The 27,802-nt window shown below is 47.3% G+C and overlaps 3 protein-coding genes across 9 annotated transcripts in view; 1 reads left to right on the forward strand and 2 right to left on the reverse strand.

Moving 5' to 3' along the window:
• Positions 1-27,802, forward strand: part of LOC309364699 (uncharacterized protein) — an 83,069-nt gene that overhangs the window by 50,751 nt on the left and 4,516 nt on the right. Inside the window, exon 3 of the mRNA XM_081902478.1 lies at positions 24,332-24,401. The gene's annotated coding sequence lies outside the window, so the exon portion shown is untranslated. The remainder of the gene's footprint in view (positions 1-24,331; positions 24,402-27,802) is intronic.
• On the reverse strand, positions 134-9,925 carry LOC309364723 (uncharacterized protein). 2 transcript variants are annotated; one of them, XM_081902526.1, is made up of 8 exons: positions 9,877-9,925; positions 8,239-8,310; positions 7,815-7,886; positions 5,910-6,086; positions 4,298-4,320; positions 3,293-3,405; positions 2,463-2,495; positions 134-1,729 (listed from the first exon to the last, which is right to left on the reverse strand). In XM_081902526.1, the coding sequence occupies exons 1-8, from the start codon at positions 9,898-9,900 to the stop codon at positions 606-608; spliced, it is 1,638 nt and encodes a 545-aa protein (XP_081758652.1). In that variant the 5' UTR covers positions 9,901-9,925; the 3' UTR covers positions 134-605. The 2 variants fall into 2 exon arrangements, with proteins under 2 accessions (XP_081758652.1, XP_081758651.1); XM_081902525.1 differs by having other exon boundaries at positions 134-1,732.
• On the reverse strand, positions 553-26,296 carry LOC309364481 (uncharacterized protein). 6 transcript variants are annotated; one of them, XR_014165847.1, is made up of 8 exons: positions 25,672-25,785; positions 23,610-23,681; positions 22,064-22,273; positions 19,228-19,250; positions 18,647-18,759; positions 17,282-17,314; positions 13,899-15,948; positions 553-687 (listed from the first exon to the last, which is right to left on the reverse strand). XR_014165847.1 is itself a non-coding variant. In XM_081901866.1 (8 exons), the coding sequence occupies exons 2-8, from the start codon at positions 25,684-25,686 to the stop codon at positions 14,225-14,227; spliced, it is 2,187 nt and encodes a 728-aa protein (XP_081757992.1). In that variant the 5' UTR covers positions 25,687-25,785; positions 26,276-26,296; the 3' UTR covers positions 13,192-14,224. The 6 variants fall into 6 exon arrangements, 5 of the variants coding, with proteins under 5 accessions (XP_081757992.1, XP_081757995.1, XP_081757991.1 ...); XM_081901866.1 differs by lacking the exon at positions 553-687 and adding an exon at positions 26,276-26,296 and having other exon boundaries at positions 13,192-15,945; XM_081901869.1 differs by lacking the exon at positions 553-687 and adding an exon at positions 23,380-23,551 and having other exon boundaries at positions 13,192-15,948.

Below are 27,802 nucleotides of genomic sequence, written 5' to 3' on the forward strand. Positions count from 1 at the left end.
TTTGTTGTGGGGGAGGAAGGGAAAGGAGAATGTTAGTCGCTTTGAGACTCCTTCGGGCAGTGATAAAGCGGGATATCAAATCCAAACTCTTCTTCGTATTAAACGCTGTCAAGTAAAGGAAACAATCCATTCATGCTGCACAATTGTGAAAAAATGCCTTTATTCCAACGTTTCAAGATTGCATAAATTAAATCGCTTCTCTCTGTATGTAACAAATGCATTTAAAGTGCCACCAGGAATTTGGAACGACTTTCCCCTTTGTGTAAACTGTGTCCCCTGGGTGGGAACAAAACTTAATCTGCACCTTGGTTTGTATTCGTATACTTATCTCCTATGTAAAATTCTGAAGACAACATTGTCAATGTCAGCACATAATCCATTTTAAATAATCAGCCAAACTTTTAGTTTCAGCCCTCTTGCTCGAACCTAGAGCTACAGCACCATTTTATAATGATGGCATCCCATAATGACATACACCAACACTCACATATGCCTGTCAGCAGCAGCAGCAACAACAATAACAACAACCCCCTCAAACAGGGAACAAAGAGTACTATGCAAAACCACTATTTATTTAAAAGACATTTTCCTAATAATTGGGCTGCTCACAAGTTCTCTCCTGTGTGGATTCTCTGATGTCTGCTAAGATCTGAGCTCCCTTTGAAGCTTTTCCCGCAGTCTGAGCACCTGTAAGGCTTTGCTCCTGTGTGGGCCCTTTCGTGGGCAATGAGGTTGGAGCTCCACTTGAAGCTTTTCCCACACGCTGAGCACTTGTAGGGCTTGTCTCCGACGTGGGTCCTATTGTGGGACTTGAGGTTGGAGCTGCTCCGGAAGCTCTTCCCGCATTCAACACATGGGTAGAGCTTCTTCAAGTGGGTCCTTTCGTGGGCACGCAGGCTTGGCCGCTGGCTGAAGCGCTTCCTGCAGTACGCGCACTCGTACGATGTCTCCCCCATGTGGTTCCAGCGGTGCGCAGTGAGGTCCAGCTTCCGGCCAAAGCTTTCCCCGCAGTCCAGGCACTCAAATGCCTTCTGCTCCACGTGAGTCATCTCGTGCAGAGCAAGGTGAGAGGCATGGCTGAAGCACTCGTCGCAAACCACGCATCTGAATGGCTTCTCCTTCGTGTGGCTCCGCTCGTGCGCGATCAGGCCCGAAATCTGGCTGAAGTTTCTCCCGCAGTCGGGGCACTTGTACGGCTTGTCCCCTGTGTGGATTCTCTCATGGACAATGAGGCCCGGTCTCCTGCTGAAGCCCTTGCCGCACTCAGCACACTTGTACAGCTTCTCTTCCCGATGAGTCCCTTTGTGGCTGAAGAGGCCCGACTGGTTGCTGAAGCCCTTCCCGCAAAGCAGGCACTTGAACGGCTTCTCCCCTGTGTGGATCCTCTCATGCGTAATGAGGTTGGAGCGGAAGCGGAAGGTCTTCTCGCAATCTGCGCACTTGTACGGTTTCTCGCCCGTGTGGGTTCTCTGGTGTGTGAGAAGGTTTGACCTCTGGCTGAAGCTCTTCCTGCACACGCCACACATCTTCTGCTTCTTGACCTGTTGCGTCCTTGGCTGAATTTTGTGCCCATCAAGGTCACAGTTGTTTTCTTCGCAGGGAACAGATTTCCCCGCCTCCCCTTTGTCCAGACACTTCCTCTGCTCTCTTTTTGAGCCATGTTCACCCTCAGAAGCTGCTTCCCATTCAGGAAGTTTCTCATCCTCCATTTTGCTCACCTGCCCTTCTCCTGCTAGAGAGAAAAGCAAGTTGGATACTGTTATGCAGGAAAATCTGATTGATTCTGTGATTGAAGTCATTATGGCAAAAGGCTATAGCTAAGCAGCACAGCAACTGCTTTGCATGCACAAGGTCCCAATTTCAGTCCCCAAGGGCGTTCCCAAGTCGGGCTGAGAGAGACTTGTTATGTATTCAGTGGTCTGTGTTTGCCTCAGCTTGAGTCTGGACTAAGGATTCTGAGCTCCTGTGTTCTGATTTGATACATGATATCCAATCACGGAACAATTCTGTATTTGGGCCTCTGCCATTGGCCCTTAAACTCTGATTCATGATTTGCAGCTTGGAAGTTTAGACAGCCAATCACGTTGGGAGTGGGAGTGGCCCAGGCCTTCACAAATGTATATAAGCAGTTGCTTTGCCCCTGTTATCTGATAATGTAGTTCAATAAAGGTTCTTGCTGTGATCACTGTGTCTTGCCTCATGGGAACCCACCTATACTTCAAGACTCACTGTCTGAAACCCAGGAGAGCCACTGCCAATCAGTGTCGAAAATACTGAGTTAGATGGACTAACGTTTGGATTCAGTATAAGGCAATTTCCTGTGTTCCTATCTTCATGAAACTTTGCAAGATTTTAGATGTTGAACTATAAATGTGCTTATATACTATAATCCTTCCCTTCAGGCAGTAAAATATAACTGAGGGCATCTAGTATCCATATATATATAAAAAGTGGGCATGTACCTCCATTCTTCTTCAACTCCAGTTGCAGATTTTCTAGGGAAGGAAATTAGACAATTAACAGCCTGCACCATTTTGCAGTTTCTTTATCTCTCAGGACCCCTTCAGACTTGCTGATGGGGTTTTTGGTAACTCTGTGAGGTAAACAGGGGTGCCCCAACAACTCTCAGAACCCTTAGCAACATTAGAAACTACATTTCCCAAGGATCTGAGATCCAGTGCCGAGGGCCTTCTGGCGGTTCCCTCCCTGCGAGAAGTGAGGTTACAGGGAAGCAGACAGAGGGCCTTCTTGGTAGTGGCACCCGCCCTGTGGAACACCCTCCCTTCAGATGTGAAGGAAATAAGCAGCTATCTTCTCTTTAAAAGACATCTGAAGGCAGCCCTGTTTAGGGAAGTTTTTAATATTTAATGCTGTATTGTTTTTAACACTTGATTGGAAGCCGCCCAGAGTGGCTGGGGAAACTCAGCCAGATGGGCGGGGTATAAATAATAAATAATAATAATAATAATAATAATCATCATCATCATCTTTGGGGAAAGCCATGCTTACTTCAAGTGGTATGATACAGCTTTAAATATATGGTGCAGAAGGGGCCTTAGTCCTTTGCATTAATTCCAATGGGTCTTCTTTGCTGACACGGGATACAACTGTGAACTGTTTCCTTTCACTTTACTTATGTGTCGTTTTTTAAAAGATGCTATTACATGGATGAAAATGCCGTTTGCTAGGTTTTAAAAACCTTCTTATTATCATGAGCTGCTTTGAGCTCAACTTTACTGTTGGGGGTGGGGAACACATGCCAGGGTGCAACCAAATCAAAACCCTTCTTCACCTTTGAATGCCAGCAGCGTTTTCAGCAAAGCAGCCCTTTTGTGGGAGAAATCGCTCAGCTTCTGCTCCAGTTCCTCCAAATCCGGCTGTGGTTTCAGAAAGAATGTATCATCTCTGTGAAAAAGAAAGAAAGAATAGGTGTTGCTCTTGGAGGAAGAGAAGGCTAAACATCAATGAACTGCCCTGTTGGATCCAGGCAAACGATTCACACTGACAAAGATAGAAGCTTCTAGAATTCCCAGGATTCTTTGGGTAAAGGTAAAGCTAAAGGTAAAGGGACCCCTGACCGTTAGGTCCAGTTGTGACCGACTCTGGGGTTGAGGCGCTCATCTCGCTTTATTGGCCGAGGGAGCCGGCGTACAGCTTCCGGGTCACGTGGCCAGCATGACTAAGCCGCTTCTGGCAAACCAGAGCAGCCCACGGAAACGGCGTTTACCTTCCCGCCGGAGCGGTACCTTTTATCTACTTGCACTTTCATGTGCTTTCAAATTGCTAGGTTGGCAGGAGCTGGGACCAAGCAACGGGAGCTCACCCCGTCGCGGGGATTCGAACCGCCGACCTTCTGATTGGCAAGTCCTAGGCTCTGTGGTTTAACCCACAGTGCCACCTGTGTCACTTGATGTTATTGGGTGCTTAAACACGATCACACCTTCACTTAAGGTTACACCTGCAAAGCGCCACCCACAGCGCCTCCCAGTTTTTGGGTAGGGGGAGCCATTACTGCTTAAAGTGTGATGATACTGCTTTCAATTTATAGTACAGGTGGTAGTCAGGAAGATGCCAATGTACTCCAACTCCCACGAGCCCACAATCAGAACGACCAATTGTCAGGGATGGTGGGAGCTGGAGTGCCACAGCATCTGAAGGAAATCACGTTGACCTCAAAAAAGCTGAGTGTGGGCTCTCCCTCAAATTGCTTCCTCCACCCACTGATCGCAGCACCTCATAGTTCAGAAAAGATTCCTGCCCAATAGGAGGAGCTAGTAAAATTGTATTCAGAGCTCACCTGTGGCCAGTGCTGTGTAAACCCTGCAATAAAGAAATATGAAAAGAACAGTTTATGGAGTTTCTCAGAGAAGATTCTTGTTCTGCTGCGCATGACAGGCAGAGCCATTTGAAGCCAATTCTTTCTCTCAAAGAATGACAGGTACTGTAGTTTGTTAAGTGTACCTGGCAATTGTACCCCTCTGAGGGGTTAACTGCACTGCCCAGAATTCATTGAGGGGAAATGCGCTTTGAATGTGCTTTAAAGATATTGTGTGCATGCAGCCTAAAACTTGATCAGAAACAAAAAGGAAGAAAACGCTGCATATTACAGCCAGCATGTTCATGGCAGATTCAACCGTCAGTCAGAGGGGTCCTAATTTTGCCTCTGAGGCTGTTTTGCTTACATGACACCAGGTCTGGGACAGATAATTGCACCCCTGACTTTGAACACCTTACGCTGCCTGGCTGGTATGAGCAAAAGAAAATGTTTCACCTGGTGTCATGCTAACTATGTCCTCCTGTCAGAAATGGCCCATTAGGGGAGGTCAGGATTTGAACCCACTCCTTCATTCTGCTATAATCAAATAATAATAATAATAATAATAATAATAATAATAATAATAATAATAATATTTATTGTCATTGCCCCCTCTTAGGGACAACGAAATTACTTGGCTGCTCCATCTCCCCAGATAGGGCACTCCACTCAAAATCAGAACAACTATAAAAACACTAATTAAAACAATATAATATAATACAGCAAGGAAGATTAGATGACTTTCAAAGTCCAGGTTTCCCATTCAGGGCCGAGATCGCTCTGGAGAAGAAGCTGTTCTTGAGACGGCTCGTTCTTGTCTTCATTGTCCTGTATCTCCGTCCCGACGGCAGGAGCTCAAAGAGACAGTGACCAGGATGCGATGGATCTTTTACTATGTCCAGTGCCTTCCTATGGCACCTTGTGGCATAAATCTGCTCTAAGGTGGAGAGTGGGCAGCCAACAATGCTCTCTGCTGCCTTAACAACTCTGCACAACCCCATCCTGTCCTGGGTAGTACAGCTTCCGTACCACACACATAAGCCATAAGTGAGCACGCTCTCAATGGCACAGTGATAGAAGGCAAGCAACAGTTTCTGTGGAAGATGGTTTTTCCTTAGGATTCTTAAAAAGTACAGTCTCTGCTGTGCTGTAATAATTACTACTATTATTTATTTATACCCCACCCATCTGGCTGGGTTTCCCTAGTCACTCTGGGTGGCTCCCAACAGTATATTAAAAACACGATTAAACATCAAACATTAAAAACTTCCCTAAACAGGGCTGCCCTCAGATGTCTCCTAAAAGTCAGATAGTTGTTTATTTCCTTGACATCTGATGAGAGGGTGTTCCACAGGGCGGGCGCCACTACCGAGAAGGCCCTCTGCTTGGTTCCCTGTAACCTCACTTCTCACAGTGAGGGAACCACCAAAAGGCCCTTGGCGTTGGACCTCAGTGTCCGGGCTGAAAAATAGGGGTGGGGACGCTCCTTCAGGTATACTGGGCCTCAGGTATGCTGTTAATCAACAGCAGGAGCATTGTTGGGCAATGCAACATTATTTTTACTACAACCTTATTTTTGCAACACTCTTCCTACCGGCAACGACTGCTGTGCCTTTTCCCTTCCTGCTTCACTGTGGGGGGAGGTTTCCCTGGGGACTCGGAGAACCTCGTTCTTTAGCCAGCTCAGCAGGACCTGCTGCTGTTCGTCAAGAACCTGGTGCATCTCCTTCCACTCTTTGACAATCGTCATCCTCTCCACTTCAATCTCTCTCTGCCAGAAGAGAAGATGGTAGAAAGGGGGACAGTGAGCTTAGGAGGAGATCCCACAGATCAGAGAATCCCTAGGCCTGTGAGCGTTGACCAGGCATGCTGGATCAGGCCAAAGACCCATCTAGTCCACCATCCTGTTCTCACAGTGGCAAACCAGAGCTGCTGCCAGTGTGTGTAGACAATACTGAGCTGGGTGGACCAGTGAACTACAAGGCAGCTGCCTCTGCTTCTGCTGGAGCCAGTGGAAGGACCCTCGTACCTACGGGACCGCCTCTCCTGGTATGTCCCACGGAGGACCTTACGGTCTTCAAACAAAAACATCTTGGAGGTCCCGGGCCACAGAGGTTGGCCTCAACCAGAGCCAGGGCTTTTTCGGCTGTCCCCCTCCTTTGGTAATCCTCATAGAACTCTAGCCCAATGGTTGCCATTAATTTGATTTTGAATTGATTTTAGAATGAATTGATTTTAGAATGCTGTGTTACTTTTATTGTTGTTAGTCGCTCTGACCCCGGCTTCAGCTGGGGAGGTAAGGGGACCCTTGAGCATTAGGTCCAGTTGCAGACGACTCTGGGGTTGTGGCGCTTTACTGGCCGAGGGAGCCGACGTTTGTCCACAGACAGTTTTTCCGGGTCATGTGGCCAGCATGACTAAGCCGCTTCTGGCGGAATCAGAGCAGCGCACGGAAACGCCGTTTACCTTCCCGCCGGAGTGGTACCTATTTATCTACTTGCACTTTGATGTGCTTTCGAACTGCTAGGTTGGCAGGAGCAGGGACCAAGCAACGGGAGCTCACCCCGTTGCGGGGATTCAAACCGCTGATCTTCTGATCGGCAAGACCTAGGTTTAGACCACAAGGCCACCTGATATAAATAAAATTTTATTTTTATTTATTAATTATTATTATTATTATTATTATTATCTGTTCAACAGCTGGCAGGAACCTCAAGATGGGATAGCATCCTGATGGGTTGTTGAAAGTGCTCTGAGGTTTGGGAAAGTGGCTGTTTGGGGGAAGTGTGTTGTTTTCAGGGAACTGCAGATTCGCAGGAAAACTATAACCAATGGTTTTTAGTTACAGATAGGTAGCCGTGTTTTTATTCATGCTTTTATTCATGCTCCTTCCCTTCCTCCCTGGTTTTTATTCATGCTTTGGATGATGAAGCAAACCATGCTTAAATAAACCACAGTTTGATAAGCCATGGTTTAGCACAGGGGTAGGGGAACAGGATCCAGCCAGTGGCTCAGAGCCTGACCTTCCACAGGACATTTTGACAGGTGGCTGGGGCTGCCCACCTTGCCAATTGCCAAAAGGGCTGTAGCTCAGTAGCAGAGCATCTCCTCTGCACACAGAAGGTCCTGGGTTCAAATCCCAGCACGTCCAGAAAGGGCTGGGAAAGAACTCCTTGCTTGGAGCCTTGGGGGAATTCTGCCAGTCACTGTAGCTGGACCAATTTGGTTTCACTGACAGAATCATAGCATTGTAAAGTTGGAAGGGACCCCAAGGGTCATCTAGTCCAACCCCCCCTCCCAATGCAGGAATCTCACCTAAAGCATCCATGACAGATAGCCAGACTCACTATAAGGCAGCTTCATATGTCCCCATGAACTTGTGTTATCTGCTCTTAAACCCACTTAAGCCTGTGACCATCACCACACCATGTGGCGGGCAGTTCCATGCATTAATGATTTCTTTCTATCCTACTCAAGTGGGTGGTTCCCAAGTACCTACCAGCAGATCTTCGCTTCTCTTTTGCTCCTCGATTTCAATGTCTCCTTCTCTTGCCAGGCAAGCCGGACGATCCTGTAACAAAAGGAATGAAAGCGGGCACCTTTTGAAACGTTAAAACCACTCTGATTAAAATAGTCCACTGGGGAAAGACTCTAGCTTTTACTTCTCAGCAGGGTTTATGGCTGGTGAAAGACTTTTTAGCAGAGCTTGGTTTCTCCTCCTCCCTCCCAGCCCTTTTTCCTCATATCCTGTCTCATGAAAACATACAAAGAGCTCTACACTGTCAGAACCCGCTGCTAAAGCTCCTTACGTCTGCAACTGTTACCGCACCATGTGGCAGGGAGTTCCACACATTAATGATGCACTGTGTGAAGAAGTTCCTTTCTTTCCTTCTCACTTGAGCAGGTGGCTAACGGATGCATACCTGTAGCTCTTCGCAGCTTTCTTCTTCCTCGATTTTGACATCTCCCTCTCCTGTCAGGAAAACCAGGTGATCCTGTAACAAAAGGGGTGAAAGGAGGCACGTTTTGAAACCTTAAAACTGCCGCGATTGAAATAGTACAGAGATTGCAATGTTTTGCTGTTCTGCGGTGCTTTTGTGATTATTGTGAGCTGCTTTGAGTGCAAGGTTTGTTGCTGGAAAAAGCAGAACGGAAAAATCAAATCAATCTTTCATTTTCAGAAATTAAGCACACAGGGTGTGGGCGGGTGTAAAGGCAAGTTTGGTGCTGCTGCAATACACAAGCATGTTGCTTTCACACATTACGTTTCTAGATGTGTTTTGAAAAGATTTGTGATCACCTTCTCAGGAACTTCTCCTTGTGCCCCCTTCCTTGAGAGGTCTGGAGGGTGGCAAGAACAGGCCTTTTCAGTTGTGAGCCCATAGCTGTCAGCTGTCCTCTTTACTTGCGAGGAATCCTATTCGGAATAAGGGAATTTCCCTTAAAAAAGGGGAAATGTTGACAGCTATGGGTGAGCCCCCACCCCCAGCCTGTGGTATGTTCTTCCCAGGGAGGTATGCTTGGTGCCATCTACCTTTTATCTTTACCCGGGGAGTAGTGGTTAGAGCGTCACACTAAAGCCTGGGAGAACAGGGTTCGAAACCCCATGTGGGCCAGTCACTCACTCTCAGCCTAACCTACCTCACAGGGTCGTTGTGGGGATTATAGGAGAAGGGGAGACGCATGCAAGCTACCTTGAGTTCCATGGAGAAAAAGGTGGGATATTAATACAATAAAATAAATAAATTGGAAGGTGGCATTGTGGCCCCTCTTGTGAGGCAGGATCAGTTAGTCCTGCCTTTTAATTATAGACTAGAGCTGTACTCTTTGTTTGTTTATAACCAGTGCTTTTTTCAGGGATGGGGGGACACAGGGGTACACATACCCCTAAACATTTTGTGAATCTTTGTACTTTTGTTCATTTACTGTATTTATTTTCCCCGATTTGAACTATAAAATGGTGATTTTCTTGAGTCAAAATGAGAGCACAGTGGTACCTCGGGTTACTGACACTTCAGGTTACAGACGCTTCAGGTTACAGACTCCGCTAACCCAGAAATAGTACCTCGGGTTAACAACTTTGCTTCAGGATGAGAACAGAAATCGTGCTTCAGCGGTGCGGCGGCAGCAGGAGGCCCCATTAGCTAAAGTGGTGCTTCAGGTTAAGAACAGTTTCAGGTTAAGAACGGACCTCCAGAACGAATTAAGTTCTTAACCCAAGGTACCACTGTACCCCTAAACATTTTTTTTAGAAAAAAGCACTGTTTATAACAATTAATGTGAGCTGCTTTGAGTCATTCTGTCAGAAAAGTGTCTGACAAATATAATAAATTAAAATCTCAGATGTACTCCTAGGAACTAAGGGAGGCTGGTCTTCAGTTTTGCCCTCTAGCAGAGAGGAGGAAGATGGGGACAAACCACTAGAATGAAGTTGGCTCTGCTGGTCACTGGCTCTCTGGCGCCGCCTACTGTTCGGCTCCTGGTCTTCCGCCCTACCTGTCCCAAGGGGCGCCAGCCACCACTGCTGGGAAGGAAAGAGGAGGCGTTTGGCGGGTCCCTACCTGTGTTTCCTCTGTGTCAGTCATTCTCCTTCCAGGGTTGGGGTTCCAGAGTGAAGCAGCTGGCAAATTCAGAAGGGGCAGAGATAGACGTGCATTTTCTGAGCAGAGGAGAAACAGAAGTATATGGTATTGGGAGCAACAGAGGAACATGAAATCGCAGGGACTGAACCTGGGACCTTCTGCATGCAAAGCAGGTTCTCTGCCACCGATCCACAGCCCTTCCCAAAACAGACAATGCCTTGACATGACATGAAATTTATTACATTCAGAGACCAGCTTGAAAAACACAAATGGAACGACAATCCCAATAGCAAAACAAACATTTAAAACAATATACAACAATGGATTTTAAGTGTAAAAGTGTGACAGGCATATAAACACATAAAAACTTTAAAACAGGCTACCTTAGAGAAATGACCCAAAGTCACCCGTGGATCCAGGTTTGGGAATTTTCTTAACAAACTAGATTGAATCAGGGGATGGTCTGCGCCTGCAGATCTGTGTGCAGAATCTGGCGATAATCTGGGTCGTCTTGTGGTCTTTGCCTAACAAGAGAAGATTGAATTTTTGCTTTACCGCGAGGTCAGCAAGCCTCACCAGCAGGGGGTCAATGGTTTCTCTACGTGTCTCATCATAAAAGGGGCATCTAAAAAATATGTGTTCAGGGCTTCCTATACCCCCCAGGCACAAATTCTCTGGACAATGCCTTAAATTTGATAGAGGCTTTCAGGGGATGAACTCCCTGGCAACTGCTTTCAAGTTTCCCCCTGCTCAGCCCTGGAAGGTGTGCCTTGATGAACGACGCCAAGAGTGCCTCTGAGCTTGTGCAAAGTGTTTCTCTGCTGGGTAGCTGTAACGGATTGGAGGTGGAGAATCCTCACATTGCCTGGAAGGTGTCACGACGCTCTGTGGTTTTACGTCAGAGGGGGTCCACTGAGGCCTTTGTGCGTCAAAACCAGATCAGCAAGAGCATCTAATAATTTAAATCTCCCATCGTGGCCTCTCGATGCTCCCCAACCCTCCTGAAATCTGCTCCAAGGCCTGGATGAAGGCAAGGGCAAGGGACTCTGAGCTCTCCCTGCCTGATCTCCAGTGCATTTCCCCTCTGGAAAAAAATCCCCCTCCTCTCCCTGTATTTCTCTCACCGGATGCAGCATATTCATGGGAAGCCCAGCCCCTCTCGGTGTTGCATTTCACAACACAGAGAGGAAATTTCAGGAGCAGCACAAAACGACTCTGGATTTTAGGAAAGGAGAAAACACGAAAAGAGCCCTCTAGTGGTTGTTTTGTATAAATTTTTAAACAGGAGGCCCTCTCAGACATCCTTTTTATTCAGGGAATAAGAACCTGCTGGATCAGGCCAATAATCCATCAAATGCCAACAGTGCCCTTCAGCTCTCTATATTGGAGAAACAGGCCAAACCCTACGCCAAAGGATAAATGGACATAAATCTGACGTCAGGAATCACAAGACAGAGAAACCAGTAGGAGAACACTTCAGTCTCCCAGGACATTCTATACAAGATCTCAAAAGTAGCTGTCTTATTACAAAAGAATTTCAGAAATGGACTGGAAAGAGAAGTTGCTGAATCGCAACTTATTACCAAACTTAAAACCATGGAGAGACCTGGTCTGAATAGAGACAATGGATTCTTATCTCATTATACACGATAAAGCTATTTTTAGCCATCTCACCCCTTGCTTTTTCCTGTTAAGACCAATTGCAGTCGTTAACAGTTGTCAACAGGTTTACCACACCTATCAGCCAATCACCCATTCCCACCACCCTTCTGAGTAATACCCCTCCCCACCTTCTCACTATATAGAAGGGACTGGTGACTTCTGTTTCAGTGTATCTGAAGAAGTGTGCATGCACACGAAAGCTCATACCAATAACAAACTTAGTTGGTCTCTAAGGTGCTACAGGAAGGAATTTTAAAATTTTGTTTCGACTATGGCAGACCAACAGGTTGGAACAAACAGAGTGTTTTAATTTATTGGAAGCTGCTGCCCAGAGTAGCTGGGGTAACCTTATCAGGTGGGAGACATAAATAATAATTTTTGATGATGATAATTGAACTCCCTTATTGTGCAACGGTAAAAATTACATTTCTTGCTCTGCCCATATTGCCTTTGGCTACGCCACCATGGGAAAGTATATCATTTTTCCTGACTTGTGCCTGTATGAACAATTAACCTTTTGCCCGTTCTGTCATTATTAAAAGACACAGCTTGCTGTCCATCTAGGACAGGGGCAGGAACCTTGGGCTCGAGACCCAAATGTGCCCCCTTGAACCTCTCTCCCCTTTGCCCCAGCTTCTGGAATTAGCACATTGGACTCGCTTTCGGTGCCCTGAAAGAGACAGCCTCAGAATGCAGCTGCTGGGCATTAAGATCTTTCCCAACCCTTGCTAGAAACTCTTTTCTAGGTTTTAACAGGATGGTTTAAACTTGTGTGTGCACACATGATGTTGCAAAATATCTGCCCATGTTTGTGTGTGAGAGAGACAGAGAGAGATCTTGGAAAATATCTGGTCCTGTGTAAGTTGAAAGGTAAAGGACCCCTGGATGGTTAAGTCCAGTCAAATCCAACTATGGGGTTGTGCCGCTCATCTCGCTTTCAGGCTGAGGGAGCCGGCATTTGTCTGCAGACAGCTTTCCGGGTCATGTGGCCAGCATGACTAAACCGCTACTGGCACACGGAGGACCGTGATGAGTGCCAGAGTGCATGGAAACACCGTTTACCTTCCCGCCACAGCGGTACCTATTTATCTACTTGTACTGGCATGCTTTTGAACTGCTAGGTTGGCAGGAGCTGGGACAGAGCAACGGGAGCTCACTCCATCGCGGGGATTTGAACTGCCGACCTTCTGATTGGCAAACCCAAGAGGCTCAGTGGTTTAGACCACAGCGCCACCTGAGCCTGGCCTGGTGTATGGGCACACAAGGGCAGATATTTTGCAAGATCTCTGTCACACACACAGGCACATGTTTTGCAAGATCACATGCACAAGTAGACTGATATTTTGCTTCCTGTAAAAACCATGTGTAGGTAAAGCCCTGCGGTTCCCTCAGTTCCCTGATAAGAGGGAGTGATGTTAAGCTACTTTGGAATGGCAGTTCTGGGAGGGCACTAAGCAGGGTCTCCTAACTGTTGGTGAAAGAGGAAAAAGATTATTATTCTCTCGTAGCAGAGTTAGCACAATGGCCGATTGCTCCAAGTACATTAAAACTTGGATGAGATTTTACATCTCATCCGCCTTTAAACGTTGCCCATGAAAATACTTAGATTAGAATAAATCACAGACACTTAGCTTTGCAAATAAGGGAATGCTTTACTTTCAAATAAGGGAATATCTTACTTTCAGACTTTTGGCTGTTACAGTAAACAAGTCCCCATCCATTTGGAGTAAAAGTAAAAGGGGGGGGAATGGTTCCAAATGATTTAAAAAGAAGAAAACTTTGTTTCATTAGAAAAATGAATCACATAGTCCATCTGTTAGAACTATATGCAGGTTTTAAATGAGCGGGGGAGGGAGGGAACCATGTATGCCAGCTTGAGCTCCCTGAAGAAGAAGGTGTGATATAAATATATTATGTTCCATAATAATAAAACAATGTATGCAGGGCTGCAGGTCCCCCATCCATGGTCCAGAGAAACCAAGAAGGAAATGTCTGAGAAGGGGAGTGAAATGAGGGTGAGAGAAGAACACTGGAAGCTGTAGAGGCAAGGAGAGTGGACCTATTCCATTTTAAATAATCAGCCAAACCTTTCGTTTCAGCCCTCTTGCTTGAACCTAGAGCTATGGCACCATTTTATAATGATGGCATCCCATAATGCCATGCACCAACACCCACATACGCCAGTCAACAGCCAACAGTGAACAAAGCCAGCACTGTGCAAAACCACTATTTATTTAAAATAAGTTTGCCAAATAATTGGGCTGCTCGTGAGCTCTCTCCTGTGTGGAATCTCTGATGTCTGATAACTCCCTAGGAAGCTTTTCCCACACTCCAAGCACCTGCAAGACTTCACTCTGGAGTGGGCCCTTCGGTGTGACTTCAGGTTGGAGCTGTTCCGGAAGCTCTTCTCGCACTTGACACACAGGTAGAGCCTCTTGACCAAGTGGGCTCTCTCATGCGTACACAGGCTTGGCCTCTGGCTGACTTTCCACAGTCCACACATTCGAACGGCTTCTCTGCTGTGTGGTTCTGGCAGTGCGAAGTGAGATCCAGCTTCCAGTCAAAGCTTTTCCCACAGTCCAGGCACTTAAATGGCTGCTTTTCCACTTGGGTCATCTCAAAGGTGCGAGGCACGGCTGAAGCTCTTGTCACAAACCACACATTTCTACGGCTTTTCCTCTGGGTGGGTCCTCTGGTGCACGTTCAGGCCTGGCTTCTGCCTGAAGCTTTTCTCGCAGTGAGGGCACTTGTACGGCTTCTCCCCTGTGTGGGTCCTCTCATGCACAATGAGATCCGTCCTCCTCCTGAACCCCTTCCCGCACTCCGCGCACTTGTACGGTTTTTCCCCCGTGTGGGTCCTCTCGTGCACGATGAGGTCCGGCTTCCTCCTGAAACCCTTCCCACAGTCTGTGCACTTGTACGGCTTCTCTTCCCGGTGGGTACGTCCGTGACTGAGGAGGCCCGACATCTGGCTGAAGCTTTTCCCGCATTCTGTGCACTTGTACGGCTTCTCGCCCGTGTGGATCCTCTCGTGGATGATGAGCTCCGGCTTCCTTCTGAAGCGCTTCCCGCACTGAGGGCACTTGTACGGCTTCTCCCCCGTGTGAGTCATCAGGTGGACGAGGAGCTCTGAGCTCCGGCAGAAGCTTTTCCTGCACTCGGAGCACTTGTACGGCTTCTCTTCCTGGTGAGTCCCTTCATGACCTTTGAGGGCCGACCGCTGACTGAAGCCCTTCCCACAACGCGAGCATTTGAACGGCTTTTCCCCTGTGTGGATTCTCTCGTGTGCGATGAGGTAGGACCGGAAGCCGAAGCTCTTCTCGCAGTGAGAGCATTTGTACGGCTTCTCACGCACGTGGGTTCTCTGGTGGACGGCGAGTTTCGATCTCTGGCAGAAGCTCTTCCCGCAGTCTGCGCATTCGTACGGCTTCTCGCCCGTGCGATGCATGGTGAGGTCTGGCTTCTCATGCACGGCAAGGTGCGCGGTGTGGCTGAAGCCCTTGTCGCACACCACACACTCATGCAGCTTCTCTGCTGTGTGCGTCCGCTCGTGTGCAATTAAGCCTGACCTCTGGCTGAAGCTTTTCCCGCAATCGGGGCAGCCGTACGGCTTATCTCCCGTGTGGGTTCTCTCATGCACAATGAGGTCCGCCCTCCTCCTGAACCCTTTCCCACATTGGAGGCACTTGTATGGCTTTTCCCCCGTGTGGGTCATCTTGTGGACTGTGAGCTCTGAGCTCCGGCGGAAGCTTTTCCCGCACTCGGAACACTTGCACGGCTTCTCTTGCCGGTGGGTCCCTTCGTGACTGACGAGGTTCGACCGCTGGTTGAAGCGCTTCCCGCAATGCGAGCACTTGTACGGCTTCTCCTCCGTGTGGGTCCTCTCGTGCATGATGAGGTTGGAGTGGAACCGGAAGCTCTTCTCGCAGTGCAAGCATTTGTGCGGCTTCTCGCCCGTGTGGGTTCTCTGGTGTGAAATGAGGCCCGATCTCTGGCAGAAGCTCTTTCCGCAGTCGGCACACTCGTACGGCTTCTCACCGGTGTGGATTCTCTGATGTGTAATAAGGTTTGACTTCTGACTGAAGCATTTCCCGCATTCGGCACACATCCTTTGCTTCTTGATCTGTTGAGTCCTTGGCAGAACATTGTGCCCATCAAGGTCACAGTCGTTTCCTTTGCAGGGAATAGATTTGTCCTCTTCCCCTTTGTCCAGACACTTCCTCTGCTCTCTTTTTGAGCCATCTTCATCCTCAGAAGGGGCCTTTGGTTCAGGGCACAGAGACATTTTCTCCGCTGCTCCTTCCACTGTCCTATCATTCCGTTCCTGTTGCTCAGTATGATCCATCAGAGGTTTCTCATCCTCCATGTTGCTCACCTGGCCGTCTCCTGCTAGAAATAAGCAAGTTGGATACTGTTCTATGAATGCAGCAAAATCTGATAAATTCTATGATTTCAATCATTGTGGGAAGGGGTTTTAGCTAAGTAGCAGAGCATCTGCTTTGCATATAAGGTCCCAGGTTCAGGCAGGGACTCTCTCTCTGAGACCCTTGTAAGTCACTGCCAGTCAAAGTCAACAATTCAGTGGTACCTTGGGTTACAGATGCTTCAGGTTACAGACGCTTCAGGTTATAGACTCTGCTAACCCACAAATGGTACCTCGGGTTAAGAACTTTGCTTCAGGATGAGAAGAGAAATTGTGCAGTGGCGGCACGGCAGCAGCGGGAGGCCCCATTAGCTAAAGTGGTGCTTCAAGTTAAGAACAGTTTCAGGTTAAGAACGGACCTCCAGAACGAATTAAGTTCTTAACCCCGAGGTACCACTGTACTGAGCCAGACGGGCCAATGGTTTTGAGTCAGGATAAAGCAGTTTCCTGTGTTCCTACCTTCATGAAATTTATTTAAGAATAAAAGAAAATTATTATAAATTAGTTTGTAGATGGTATTTAACACCAGTCAGATTAAATCAAATAAACAATGAATATTCAGTGTTATGTTGGAGGGGATGCCAGGAAACCAGGAATTATGTTCACATGTGGTGGGGGTGTAAATATGAACAATTTTTTTGGAAAAGGGTGTTTAAGAAGATAACAGGAAATCACTGGGTTAAAGCTGACCAAAATTGCAGAGGTAGCATTATTATACATTTATAATGGGGTGGAAGGTTTGCAGGCTATGAAGGACTTGCTCACAAATTTATTGACAGTCACACGAATTATTATAACTAGGAAGTGGAAGGGGAAGCAGAATATAAAATGGAAGAATGGTATAAAGAGGTGTGGGATATAGCTATTAACGATAAATTAACATGTGCCATTCAGGTAAGACAGGGAATATGCAGGATAAATGATTGTGAGGAGATATGGAAGGTGTTTGTAGAATTTGTACTGTTAAAACAAAAAGGGGTCTAACCATCACAAGAGGTGTTGAAATTTTGGGAGTTTGGATAGTTACTGGTACAATGGAATGGTCTCAGTTGTGGGGTGCACATTTTTATTCTTATTTATTTATGATTATTGCTTTGTCATAATAATACTGTAGTAGTAGTAGTAGTAATAATAGTAATAATATAAAAAGAAATTTAAACCTTTTAAGATTAGAAACATTGAGCTATAAAAAGGCTTATATCTTATCATCCTTCATTCAGGCAGCAAAATGTGTTGGGCTGGCCCTCACTGATGGTCTCTAGTATGTAATTTTATTTTATTTTTAAAGTATGTATGTACCTCCATTCCTCTTCAACTCCAGATGCAGATTTCCTGTCGAAAGAAAGAAAAAAATTAACATCCTTCACAGTTTTGTCCTTTTTCTCTTTCTCTCTCAGGGCCCCTTCCAACTGCTGGTGGACTTTCTGGCAATTAACACCTTAATTAGCCCATTCATGCAGTAGTCACACTGGACCAACCAGAGGTCATTCTCCTTTACTTGTAGCCCTGTGATGCTTTCGCAACATTACCGCAATATTATCATCTGGAGCGACACTCCTGGGTTTACAGCACCACAGGAACAGGTCAAATAAATAAACTGGAACATGTGTGGTGTAAAAAGTTACAGGATTCCAGCAGGAAGTTAGGGAACATGCTTTGATTGGAAACTTCTCAGTACGTCCGCCCTAAAACGTTTGCAGGCTGAAACAGTATTGAAAGCAAGTATAACCTCCCCAATGTCATCATGAGCCCAAATCATCATGCATGCACAATTTTAAAAGACTTATGGAGAAGCCCTGCCTCTCAATACGTCTGCGGCATGGTGGCACTGATGTCACAGACAAACAGTAGACAAGAGTCCTCAGCATGGCTTAACAAACAATCCCTCTTTGCAGGAACTCTGAGGAGAATGGGGTACCCCAGCATCTCTCAGCACCCTTAACAAACTACATTTCCCAAAATTATTTGAGGGAAGCCATTCTCATTTAAAACAGTATGCTACTACTTTAAATGTACAGTCAAACCTTTGTTCCCAAACGGCTCTGTTTTGGAATGTTTTGGCTCCTGAACACCAAAAACCCGGAAGTAACTGCTCCGGTTTTCGAATGTTTTTCAGAAGCCAAACATCCAGTGCGGCTTCCGTTTGAGTGCAGGAAGCTCTTGCAACCAATCGGAAGCTGCACCTTGGTTGTTGGAAGATTTCGGAAGCCGAACGGGCTTCTAGAACAGATTACATTTGACAACTGAGGTTTGACTGTATAGTTAATTGCAGAAGAGGCCATAGTCCTCTGCATTAATTCCAATAGGTCCACTTTGCATAGGATTAACGTTAGACACAACTGTGCATTTTTTGTTTTTACTTTACCTATACAGTGGTACCTCGGGTTACATACGCTTCAGGTTACATACGCTTCAGGTTACAGACTCCGCAAACCCAGAAATAGTGCCTCGGGTTAAGTACTTTGCTTCAGGATAAGAACAGAAATCGGGCGCCGGACACACGGCAGCAGCAGGAGGCCCCATTAGCTAAAGTAGTGCTTCAGGTTAAGAACAAATTCAGGTTAAGAACGGACCTCCAGAACGAATTAAGTACTTAACCCGAGGTACCACTGTATGTCATTGTGGCTTTTCAAAAGATCCTAGCAAATAAAAAGCCTTCTTCACCTTTGAATGCCAGCAGTGCTTCCAGCAAAGCAGCCCTTTTGTGGGAGAAATCGCTCAGTCTCTGCTCCAGCTCCCCCAAATCTGGCTGTGGTTTCGGGAAGAATGTATTGTCTCTGCATAAGAAAGAGAGAGAGAAATTAAGAGTGAGAGACAGAGAGAGAATGTGTCTCTGTTGGAGGAGGAGGAGGAGGCGAAACATCCATGAACTCTTGGATCAGGCCAAAGAGCCCGTCTAGTCCAACATCCTTACATAAGGATAGAACCTTCTAGAATTCATAGGAATCTTTGTGGGAAGGGGAGCCATGACTATCTTAAGTGACAAGATATTGCTTTCAATTTATAGTGCAGGACCCAGGACAGGGATGGCTAAGAATATGTTGTTGTCCAGGGATGATGGCAGCTGGAGTTCAACAATATTTGGAGGACAAAATGTTGGCTGCTCCTGGTACAAGGACAATTTAAGAAACTGTGTGTGGGCTCTCCCTCAAATTCCTCCCCCACCCACTGATCCCAGCACCTCATAGTTCAGAGAAGATTGCTGCCCAATAGGAGGAGCTAGTAAAATTGAATTCAGAGCTCACCTGCGGCCAGTGCTGTGTAAACCCTGCAATAAAGAAAAGATGAAAAGAACAGTTTATGGAGTTGCCAGAGAATATTCTTGCTGTGTTGTGCAAGGCAGGCAGGGCCATTCGAAGCTAATTTTTCAAAGAATAATAGACACTGTAGTTTGTTAAGTGTACCTGGTAATTGTAACTCTGTGCAGGGTTAACTTACAGCGCCAGAAATCATTGAGAGGGGAAATGTGCTTTGAATGTGCTTTTAAAATGTAGAGGGTATGCAGCCTAGAACAATTAGAAATAATAATAATAATAATAATAATAATAATAATAATAATAAGCATATTACAGCCCAAATGTTCATGGCAGATTCAATTGTCAGTTGAAGAGGTCCTAATTTGGCCCCCGAGGCTGTTTTATTCAAGCCACACCCACCTACCCCATATGACACCAGGTGTGGGGCAAGTAAGGACACAGCTAACCTTCAACTTTGCCAGGTGGTTTGGTTACAAACTGTACGGGCAAAAGAAAATGCTTCATCTGATGTCATGATAACCATGTCCACTCGTCAGAAATGGCCCCTTAGGGGAGGTCAGGATCCGAACACATTTCCCCACCTCTGCTATAATCAATGAAAAATCCTTTTAATCAATAACAGGAGCATTGTTGGGCAATGTAACATTTTTACTATACTAAAAGCTACAAGGAAAACAAATTTATTTTTTCTTCAGAACCATTTTCATCTGCACTTTTAAAGCAATCAAGTACCGTATTTTTCGCACCATAGGACGCAGTTTTTCCGTCTTAAAAACTAAGGGAAAAGTCTGTGCGTCCTATGGAGCGAATGCAGGGGGGGAGGCAAGCAGGAAAAGCCCCCAAGAGCCACACACAAGCTTCGCGCGGCACTTGCAGGCTTTTCCCCAGGAGGGAGAAGGGACTGACGCGGCCAGTCAGTCCCTTCTCCCTCCTCTAGAAAAGCCTTGCGCAATCTCTACAGTCGTGGGAGGCTGTGCAAGGCTAAAGAGGAAGCCCGGGCAGCGAGCGCGATCCATCCCGCTCGCTGCCCGGGCTTCCTCTTTAACCGTGCGCGCCTCTCCCGCCGTGGGAGGCTGTGCAAGGCTAAAGAGGAAGCCCGGGCAGCGAGCGCGATCCATCCCGCTCGCTGCCCGGGCTTCCTCTTTAACCGTGCGCGCCTCTCCCGCCGTGGGAGGCTGTGCAAGGCTAAAGAGGAAGCCGGGGCAGCGAGCGCGATCCATCCCGCTCGCTGCCCGGGCTTCCTCTTTAACCGTGCGCGCCTCTCCAGCCGTGGGAGGCTGTGCAAGGCTAAAGAGGAAGCCCGGGCAGCGAGCGCGATCCATCCCGCTCGCTGCCCGGGCTTCCTCTTTAACCGTGCGCGCCTCTCCCGCCGTGGGAGGCTGTGCAAGGCTAAAGAGGAAGCCGGGGCAGCGAGCGCGATCCATCCCGCTCGCTGCCCGGGCTTCCTCTTTAACCGTGCGCGCCTCTCCAGCCGTGGGAGGCTGTGCAAGGCTAAAGAGGAAGCCCGGGCAGCGAGCGCGATCCATCCCACTCGCTGCCCGGGCTTCCTCTTTTGCCTAGCAGCCTCTCCAACAGCCTCTCCAGCTGCACAAGGCTAAAGAAGCCAACTTTTTAAAAATCTCTCTATCTCTACCTCTTTTTCTTTTTTCGTCCTTTCTCCACCCCCTTATTTTCCTCTGGATCAGTGTTTTTATCTAGATTAACGTTTTAGTTTGGGGGGGGAATATTATAAAAAAGGAAACTTTGCAGCTTTTATTTTAGTATACAATAAAAACAGATTAAACAAAACACAAGAGAAGGAACTAGCATAGAAGAAGAAGAGAAAAGGGAAAGAGGGAGGATACAAAGCCATTTACCAGTGGTAGAGCTTAACCCTTGCCTCACCTGGGAGCTTCTCTGGGCAGGAATTCCCTCGGCTTAAGTGGGGTGGGGGAAGAGTGGCAGGTAGGGGGGTACCTACCTAGACAGTGAAGCCACATGTCTCTCCAATGAAAATTGGGAGTGGGCATTGTGTGAAGTGGCTGTGGATCTCCTGCCGCAGAAGTGTAGGACTGCATAGAGTTGGGAGGGCCACCCGAGGGTCATCTAGCCCAGCCCCCTCACAATGTAGGAATCACAGCTAAAGAACAGATGGTCCCCCAACCGCTGCTTAAAAGCCTCCAGTGGTGGAGACCCCCAACAACTTCCGAGGTCACAGAATTGCAGGGTTGGAAGGGAACCCCAGGAGTCATCTAGTCCAGCCCCGGTGGACAGCGGGCACGATCCATCCCATTGTGCAAGGCTAAAGATGCTGCTCAAGGCTAAAGAGGAAGTGCGCAGCCTGTCCGTTGCTCTTTGGGGCTGGGGGGGGGGATAATATTTTTTCCCTTGATTTCCCCCTCTAAAAATTAGGTGCGTCCTGTGGTCCGGTGCGTCCAATAGAGCGAAAAATACGGTAACTGATTAATCAGTGAAAATACATTTACAGTGGTACCTCCAGTTAAGAACTTAAATTGTTCTGGAGGTCTGTTCCTAACCTGAAACTGTTCTTAACCTGAAGCATTACTTTAGCTAATGGGGCCTCCTGCCGCCGCCGCACAATTTCTGTTCTCACCCTGAAGCAAAGTTCTTAACCCGAGGTACTATTTCTGGGTTAGCGGAGTCTGTAACCTGAAGCGTCTGTAACCTGAAGCGTCTGTAACCCAAGGTACCACTGTAATTAATTTAATTAAGTTTTAGCTCCCATCAGCCCCAGGCAGCATGATGGGAGTTGTAGTCCAGCAACAGTCAGAAGCCCACAGATTCCCAGTTTGCCACTGACTTTCTAAGATGCCACTCTTCCTACCAGTAATGGCTGCTGTGCCCTCTTCTCCTTTTCCAGTTCACCGAGGAGGGAAGTCTCCCTGGTGATTCGGACAACCTCCTTCTTTCTGCGGAGAATGTCATCCTCCATGTTCTGTAGCCACCTCAGCAGGAGCTGCTGCTGCTCATCGAGAATCTGGTGCATCTCCTTCCACTCTTGGACAATCTTAATCCTCTCAGCTTCTATTTCTCTCTGTCAGAAGGCAAGATTTAAGACGTGGGCGGTGAGCCTGGGAGAAAATCCCATAGATCAGAGAATCCATAGCTCTATGAGCTATGACTAGGGACTGCCATAAAAATAATCCTGCTGGATCAGGCCAATGGCCCATCTAGTCCACCACCCTGTTCTCACAGTGGCAAACAAGATGCCTCAGTCAAGAGGCCTCTAAGCAGCACCTGAGCACAACAGCAAATAACCCTCTACTATCATAAACATATATTTACAATATCATGCTCAGGTTTCTCCCTATTAACATTTAGGAAATCTCCTCTGTCCGATTCACTTCAGAAAGATGACACTAACACACACTGTCCTTAGCAGATCCTGAGAAACCTCTCTCACCAGCCATTCCCCTTCACACACACACAGAAGCAGAAAGCCAGTTAAAAACGACAGTTACTTGAATAACAGTCACAACAGAATGGAATGCCTCTCTCATGTGACTCACAGTCAGCCAATCACATGAGAGAGCTACTGCCAAAGGAAAAAAAGAACGCATGCTAAAAATACACACCAATTCAACAGAAGCAAATGTTCCCATTTCAGGCAATTAAACCGTTATCCTTAACAAATATTGCCTCAGAAGTGAAGGTAGAGAACAGCCATCATAGCTAGTAACCATTGGTAGCCTTATCTTTCATAAATTTGTCTGAGCTTCTCTTAAAGATGCTAATCCTCTTCTCAATTGGTAGCCATCTCAATTGGTAGCCTTCACTGCCTCTGGTGGGAGCAACTGCCATAGTTCAACTGTGTGAAGAAACCCTTTGGTTTGTCTGCCCTGCATCTCCCAATGTTTTTTTGGAATGGTGCTGGGTTCTAGTATTATGAGAGAGGAAGAAGAACTGCCTGTTCACGTGGTCTCTGCCCATGCCTTCTCAGTCGTATCTTGACAGCAGTGCTAGCAGTGTGTATAAAAAGAAGCTGAGATTCTCAGGATGTTGAATTCTTACTTCGCCTTTTTTTGTTTGTTTAACTGATTTGTATCCCACATTGCCCCTCCAAAATGACTCAGACAACCTATAGAATGTTCCAGGTTTAACCCCCAGGATCTCCAGGCATGGCTGGTAAAAAATTATTGCCTGAAGCCCTGGTCAGCTGCTCCCATTCAGTGTAGAAAATACTGAGCTAGCAAGACCAGTTTGGTTTGACTTGTTATATAGCAGCTTCCTATGTCCCTGTGAACGGGACTCTTAAATCCACTCAAGCCTGTGGCACATCATGTGGCGGGGAGTTCCATGCATTAATGATACACTGGGTGAATAAGTTCCTTCCATCGTTTTACTTAAGTGAGTGGATTAAGGATGCCTACCGGCAGGTCTTCACTACTCTGCTGATCCTCGGTTTTGATGTCTCCCTCTTTTGTCGGGCAAACCGGATGATCCTGTAACAAAAGGGGTGAAAGGGGGCAAATTTTGAAACATTAAAATCTTTCTTGATTAAAATAGCCTCAACTAGCTAGTCCACTGGGGAAAGACTTGAGTTCTCATTTCTGAGCAGGGTTTTTGGCTAGTGAAAGACTTTTTAGCGGAGCTTGGTTTCCCCTCCTCCCTCCCAGTCCTTTGTCCTCATATGCTGTGTCATAAGAATGTAAGAAGAGCTCTGCTAGATTTGTCTAAAATTGCCCATAAGACAATTTTAATAAATTACCATTTCCGGTATACTCCTAGTGTGACATTAACATATGAGAGTACTGGAGGTGAAATAGTTAAACAAGTTACCCAATCAGAACACAGGGGGGTGGAGTCAGAGGGACTATAAAACCAGCTCTGGGAGGGGCAAAGGGGAGTTCGTTGGGAGGTTGGTTGGAGTGGGAGTGAATTGGGATAGAGTCTGTGGGGAGGTTGAGTTAGTGTAGCAAAATAAACTGAGTCAGGAACAGTTAGGGGCTAGGAAGACAAGTAAATATCTGAGAGGTGGTTTAGTGAGTAAGAGCAGGTAGTGGAAGTTATAGGTCTGGATAGGCACCCCATGATTGTAATTGACCAATGCCGTTTATGAATCCACAGGCTTGTCAAACTGCAATAAATACAGTGGTGCCCCGCAAGACGAATGCCTCGCAAGATGGAAAACCCGCTAGACGAAAGGGTTTTCCATTTTGGAGGTGCTTCGCAAAACAAATTTCCTATGGGTTTGCTTCGCAAGACGAAAATGTCTTGCGAGTTCCTGCGGGGTTTTTTCCTTTTTCCATCCTTTTCCCCAAGCCGCTAAGCCGCTTAACAGGTGATCTGCTAAGCCGCTTAACAGCTGATCCGCTAAGCCGCTTAACAGCTGATCCGCTAAGCCGCTAAACAGCTGATCCACTAAGCCGCTAAGCCGCTTAACAGCTGATCTGCTAAGCCGCTTAACAGCTGATCTGCTAAGCCGCTTAACAGCTGACCCACTAAGCCGCTTATCAGCTGATCCGCTAAGCCGCTAATAGCGCTAATCCACTAAGCCGCTAATGGGCTTGCTTTGCAAGACGAAAAAACCGCAAGACGAAGAGACTCGCGGAACGGATTCTTTTCGTCTTGCGAGGCACCACTGTAAACAGAAGTTTATGTTCCAATTTAACCCTGACTGGACTCCGTATTGTACCAGGTAGGGCCTGGGTGGTGGCAGCGAGAAATAAAGTGGTGGCACAGGGATCAATAGAAGGTGAAACGTCTGGGGACCCTGTGTGACTGACACACCGAGAAAGCAGGGAAGGCTGGTCCATGATTAGGGCAATGAAAGGACTGCCCCATCTACCTCAGTTTGTCCTCAACCTGCTGCTCCCTGCCTTCTTACAACGAGGCCAGGAGGGTGCACTGCTTGTTCCTCCTCCTCTTCTTCCTCCCTCTCAGTTTTGCCTTCATATCAGGGAGGAGGAGGACAGGGATAAACCTGGATTAGTTGGCTCTGCCTGTCATTTGGCTCTGTGCAACCAGCTATTCTTCAGCTCCCTGCCTCCTGCACTACCTGTCCCAGGGGGCACCAGCCACCACTGCTGGAACAAAATGAGAGGGGGGAGTATTTGTGGGTCCCTACCTGTGCTTCACTGGGACGTGGGTGGCGCTGTGGGTTAAACCACAGAGCCTAGGGCTTGCCGATCAGAAGGTCGGCGGTTCGAATCCCCGCGATGGGGTGAGCTCCCGTTGCTCGGTCCCAGCTCCTGCCAACCTAGCAGTTCGAAAGCACGTCAAAGTGCAAGTAGATAAATAGGTACCGCTCTGGCGGGAAGGTAAACGGCGTTTCTGTGTACTGCTCTGGTTAGCCAGAAGCGGCTTAGTCATGCTGGCCACATGACCCGGAAGCTGTATGCCGGCTCCCTTGGCCAATAAAGCGAGATGAGTGCCGCAACTCCAGAGATGGCCACGACTGGACCTAATGGTCAGGGGTCCCATTACCTTTACCTGTGCTTCAGCCATTCTCCTTTAAGGGTTGGATCCAGACCAAACTATGACCGGAATCTGCAGCAAGGCAAAGCAGCTGGCAGAGGAGTAAATTCAGATGGGCCGGTGCATGTTCTGAGCAGAGCAGAAACAAAAATATTTGATATTGGAGTTTAAGGAAGATGTCAGGCAGGGAATGTCGGGACCTTCTGCATGCAAGGCAGCTGCTGTATCATTCCAGCAATCTTAGCAGCCTGTTCTCTCACAACACCTGCAATTCCCAGAGACTTGCATTAATGATAATTATTATTATTATTAATTTATACCCCGCTCATCTGGCTGGGCTTCCCCAGCCACTCTGGGCAGCTTCCAACAAAATATTAAAATACAGTAATGCATGAAACATTAAAAGCTTCCCTAAACATTGACAAGCTCCTTTCTACTCAGGCCCCAGCTGACTCTGCATCACTGAATAAGGTGCTGACCTCGACTGGCAGATATTTGTCCATTTGCTTGCTATATAGCGTGTCTCCACTACTACGGAACAAAAAACTGGATCATACCAAAATACAGTCAGCCCAAGCTACGTGTAACAATAAGCCACCCCATTTTAATCCTCAGTCACCTTGCAGCCTCCCTTTGAGGTTCATGAATAAATCATAGCAAAGAATTTATTCAGCTTCTCCTCGAACTGTTTATTCTCTCTGCATTAAAAAAGAAATTAAGAAGATTAGCTGCACTGGGCTGACTCAGTACAAAGGCTCTTCCTATGTCCTTTTTGAAGCCACTGATGCCCTTGATCTTCTGGGATTGTCTATCATTTTCTCCCAACTTTCCTGCAAATGGCCCCTCCCTCCTAAATTCCCCTACAGCTCACCTCTCCCTGCAAGCTGAGAGCAGCAACCCCCAGTCCCCCCCCCAGGAAAGGGCAAGGTGGGGACAGGAAGTGGCTTCATCAGCTTCTCAAATTGCCTGGTCGATCTAGGCATGATTGTGTATCTCTATCAGCATAACCCTTTGTGTGCCAGTGTGGAGCTTTGTTCTAATCAGGGGTCAGAACCTTTTTTCAGCTGTGGGCCCATCCACTATCCCATAGACCTTGTGGTGGGCAGGACTATATTTAAAATAAAAATAAAAATGAACGAATTCCTATGCCTCACAAATAGCCCAGAGATGCATTTTAAATAAAAGCACACATTCTACTAATGTAAAAACACGCTGATTCCTGGACCGTCCGCGGGCCAGATTTAGAAGGCGATTGGGCCATATCCAGCCCACAGGCCTTAGTTTGCCTAGTAAAGGGACTCCTGACCATTAGGTCCAGTCATTGCCGACTCTGGGGTTGGGGCGCTCATCTCGCTTTACTGGCCGAGGGGGCCGGTGTCCAGCTTCCGGGTCATGTGGCCAGCATGACTAAGCCACTTCTGGCGAACCAGAGCAGCGCACGGAAACGCCATTTACTTTCCCGCCGGAGTGGTACCTATTTATCTACTTGTACTTTGATGTGCTTTTGAACTGCTAGGTGGGCAGGAGCAGGGACCGAGCAACGGGAGCTCACCCCGTCACGGGGATTCGAACCACCAACCTTCTGATTTGCAAGTCTTAGGCTCTGTGGTTTAACCCACAGCGCCACCCGCGCCCCTTAGTTTGCCTACCCCTGTTCTAAATCTCTTCATATCTTCAAGCAGATTTGCAGAGCTGCCTTACGCAATGCCAGACCATTGGCCCATCCAGCATAGTACTGACAGGCACTGACTGGCAGTAGCAGCTCTCCAGGGTTTCAGGCAGCTGTTTTCCCCAGCCATACTAAGTGATCGCAGGGATCGGACCTGGGGCCTTTTGCATGCAAAGCAGTTTCCCTGCCACCGAGCCGCAGCCCTTTCCAAACCAACTGATACCTTAAATTTGATGGGAGGCTTTCAGTGGATGAGCTCCCTGGCAACTGCTTTCAATTTCTGCCCTGCTCAGACTTGGAACGTGTGCACTGATGAGCGACAGCAAGGGCGCCTCTGAGCTTGTGCAAAGTGTGTCTCTGCTCAGTAGCTAGAATTGATTGTAGCCAGGCTTCCAAGGCAAAGAATGCTCACACCAGGACCCTCCCATTGTCTTGATGTGTCACAACACTCTGGGGATCCACATAAGTGGTGTGGGT

Source organism: Podarcis melisellensis (assembly GCF_964234715.1).
Source record: "Podarcis melisellensis genome assembly, chromosome: 2".
Classification (NCBI taxonomy): domain Eukaryota; kingdom Metazoa; phylum Chordata; class Lepidosauria; order Squamata; family Lacertidae; genus Podarcis; species Podarcis melisellensis.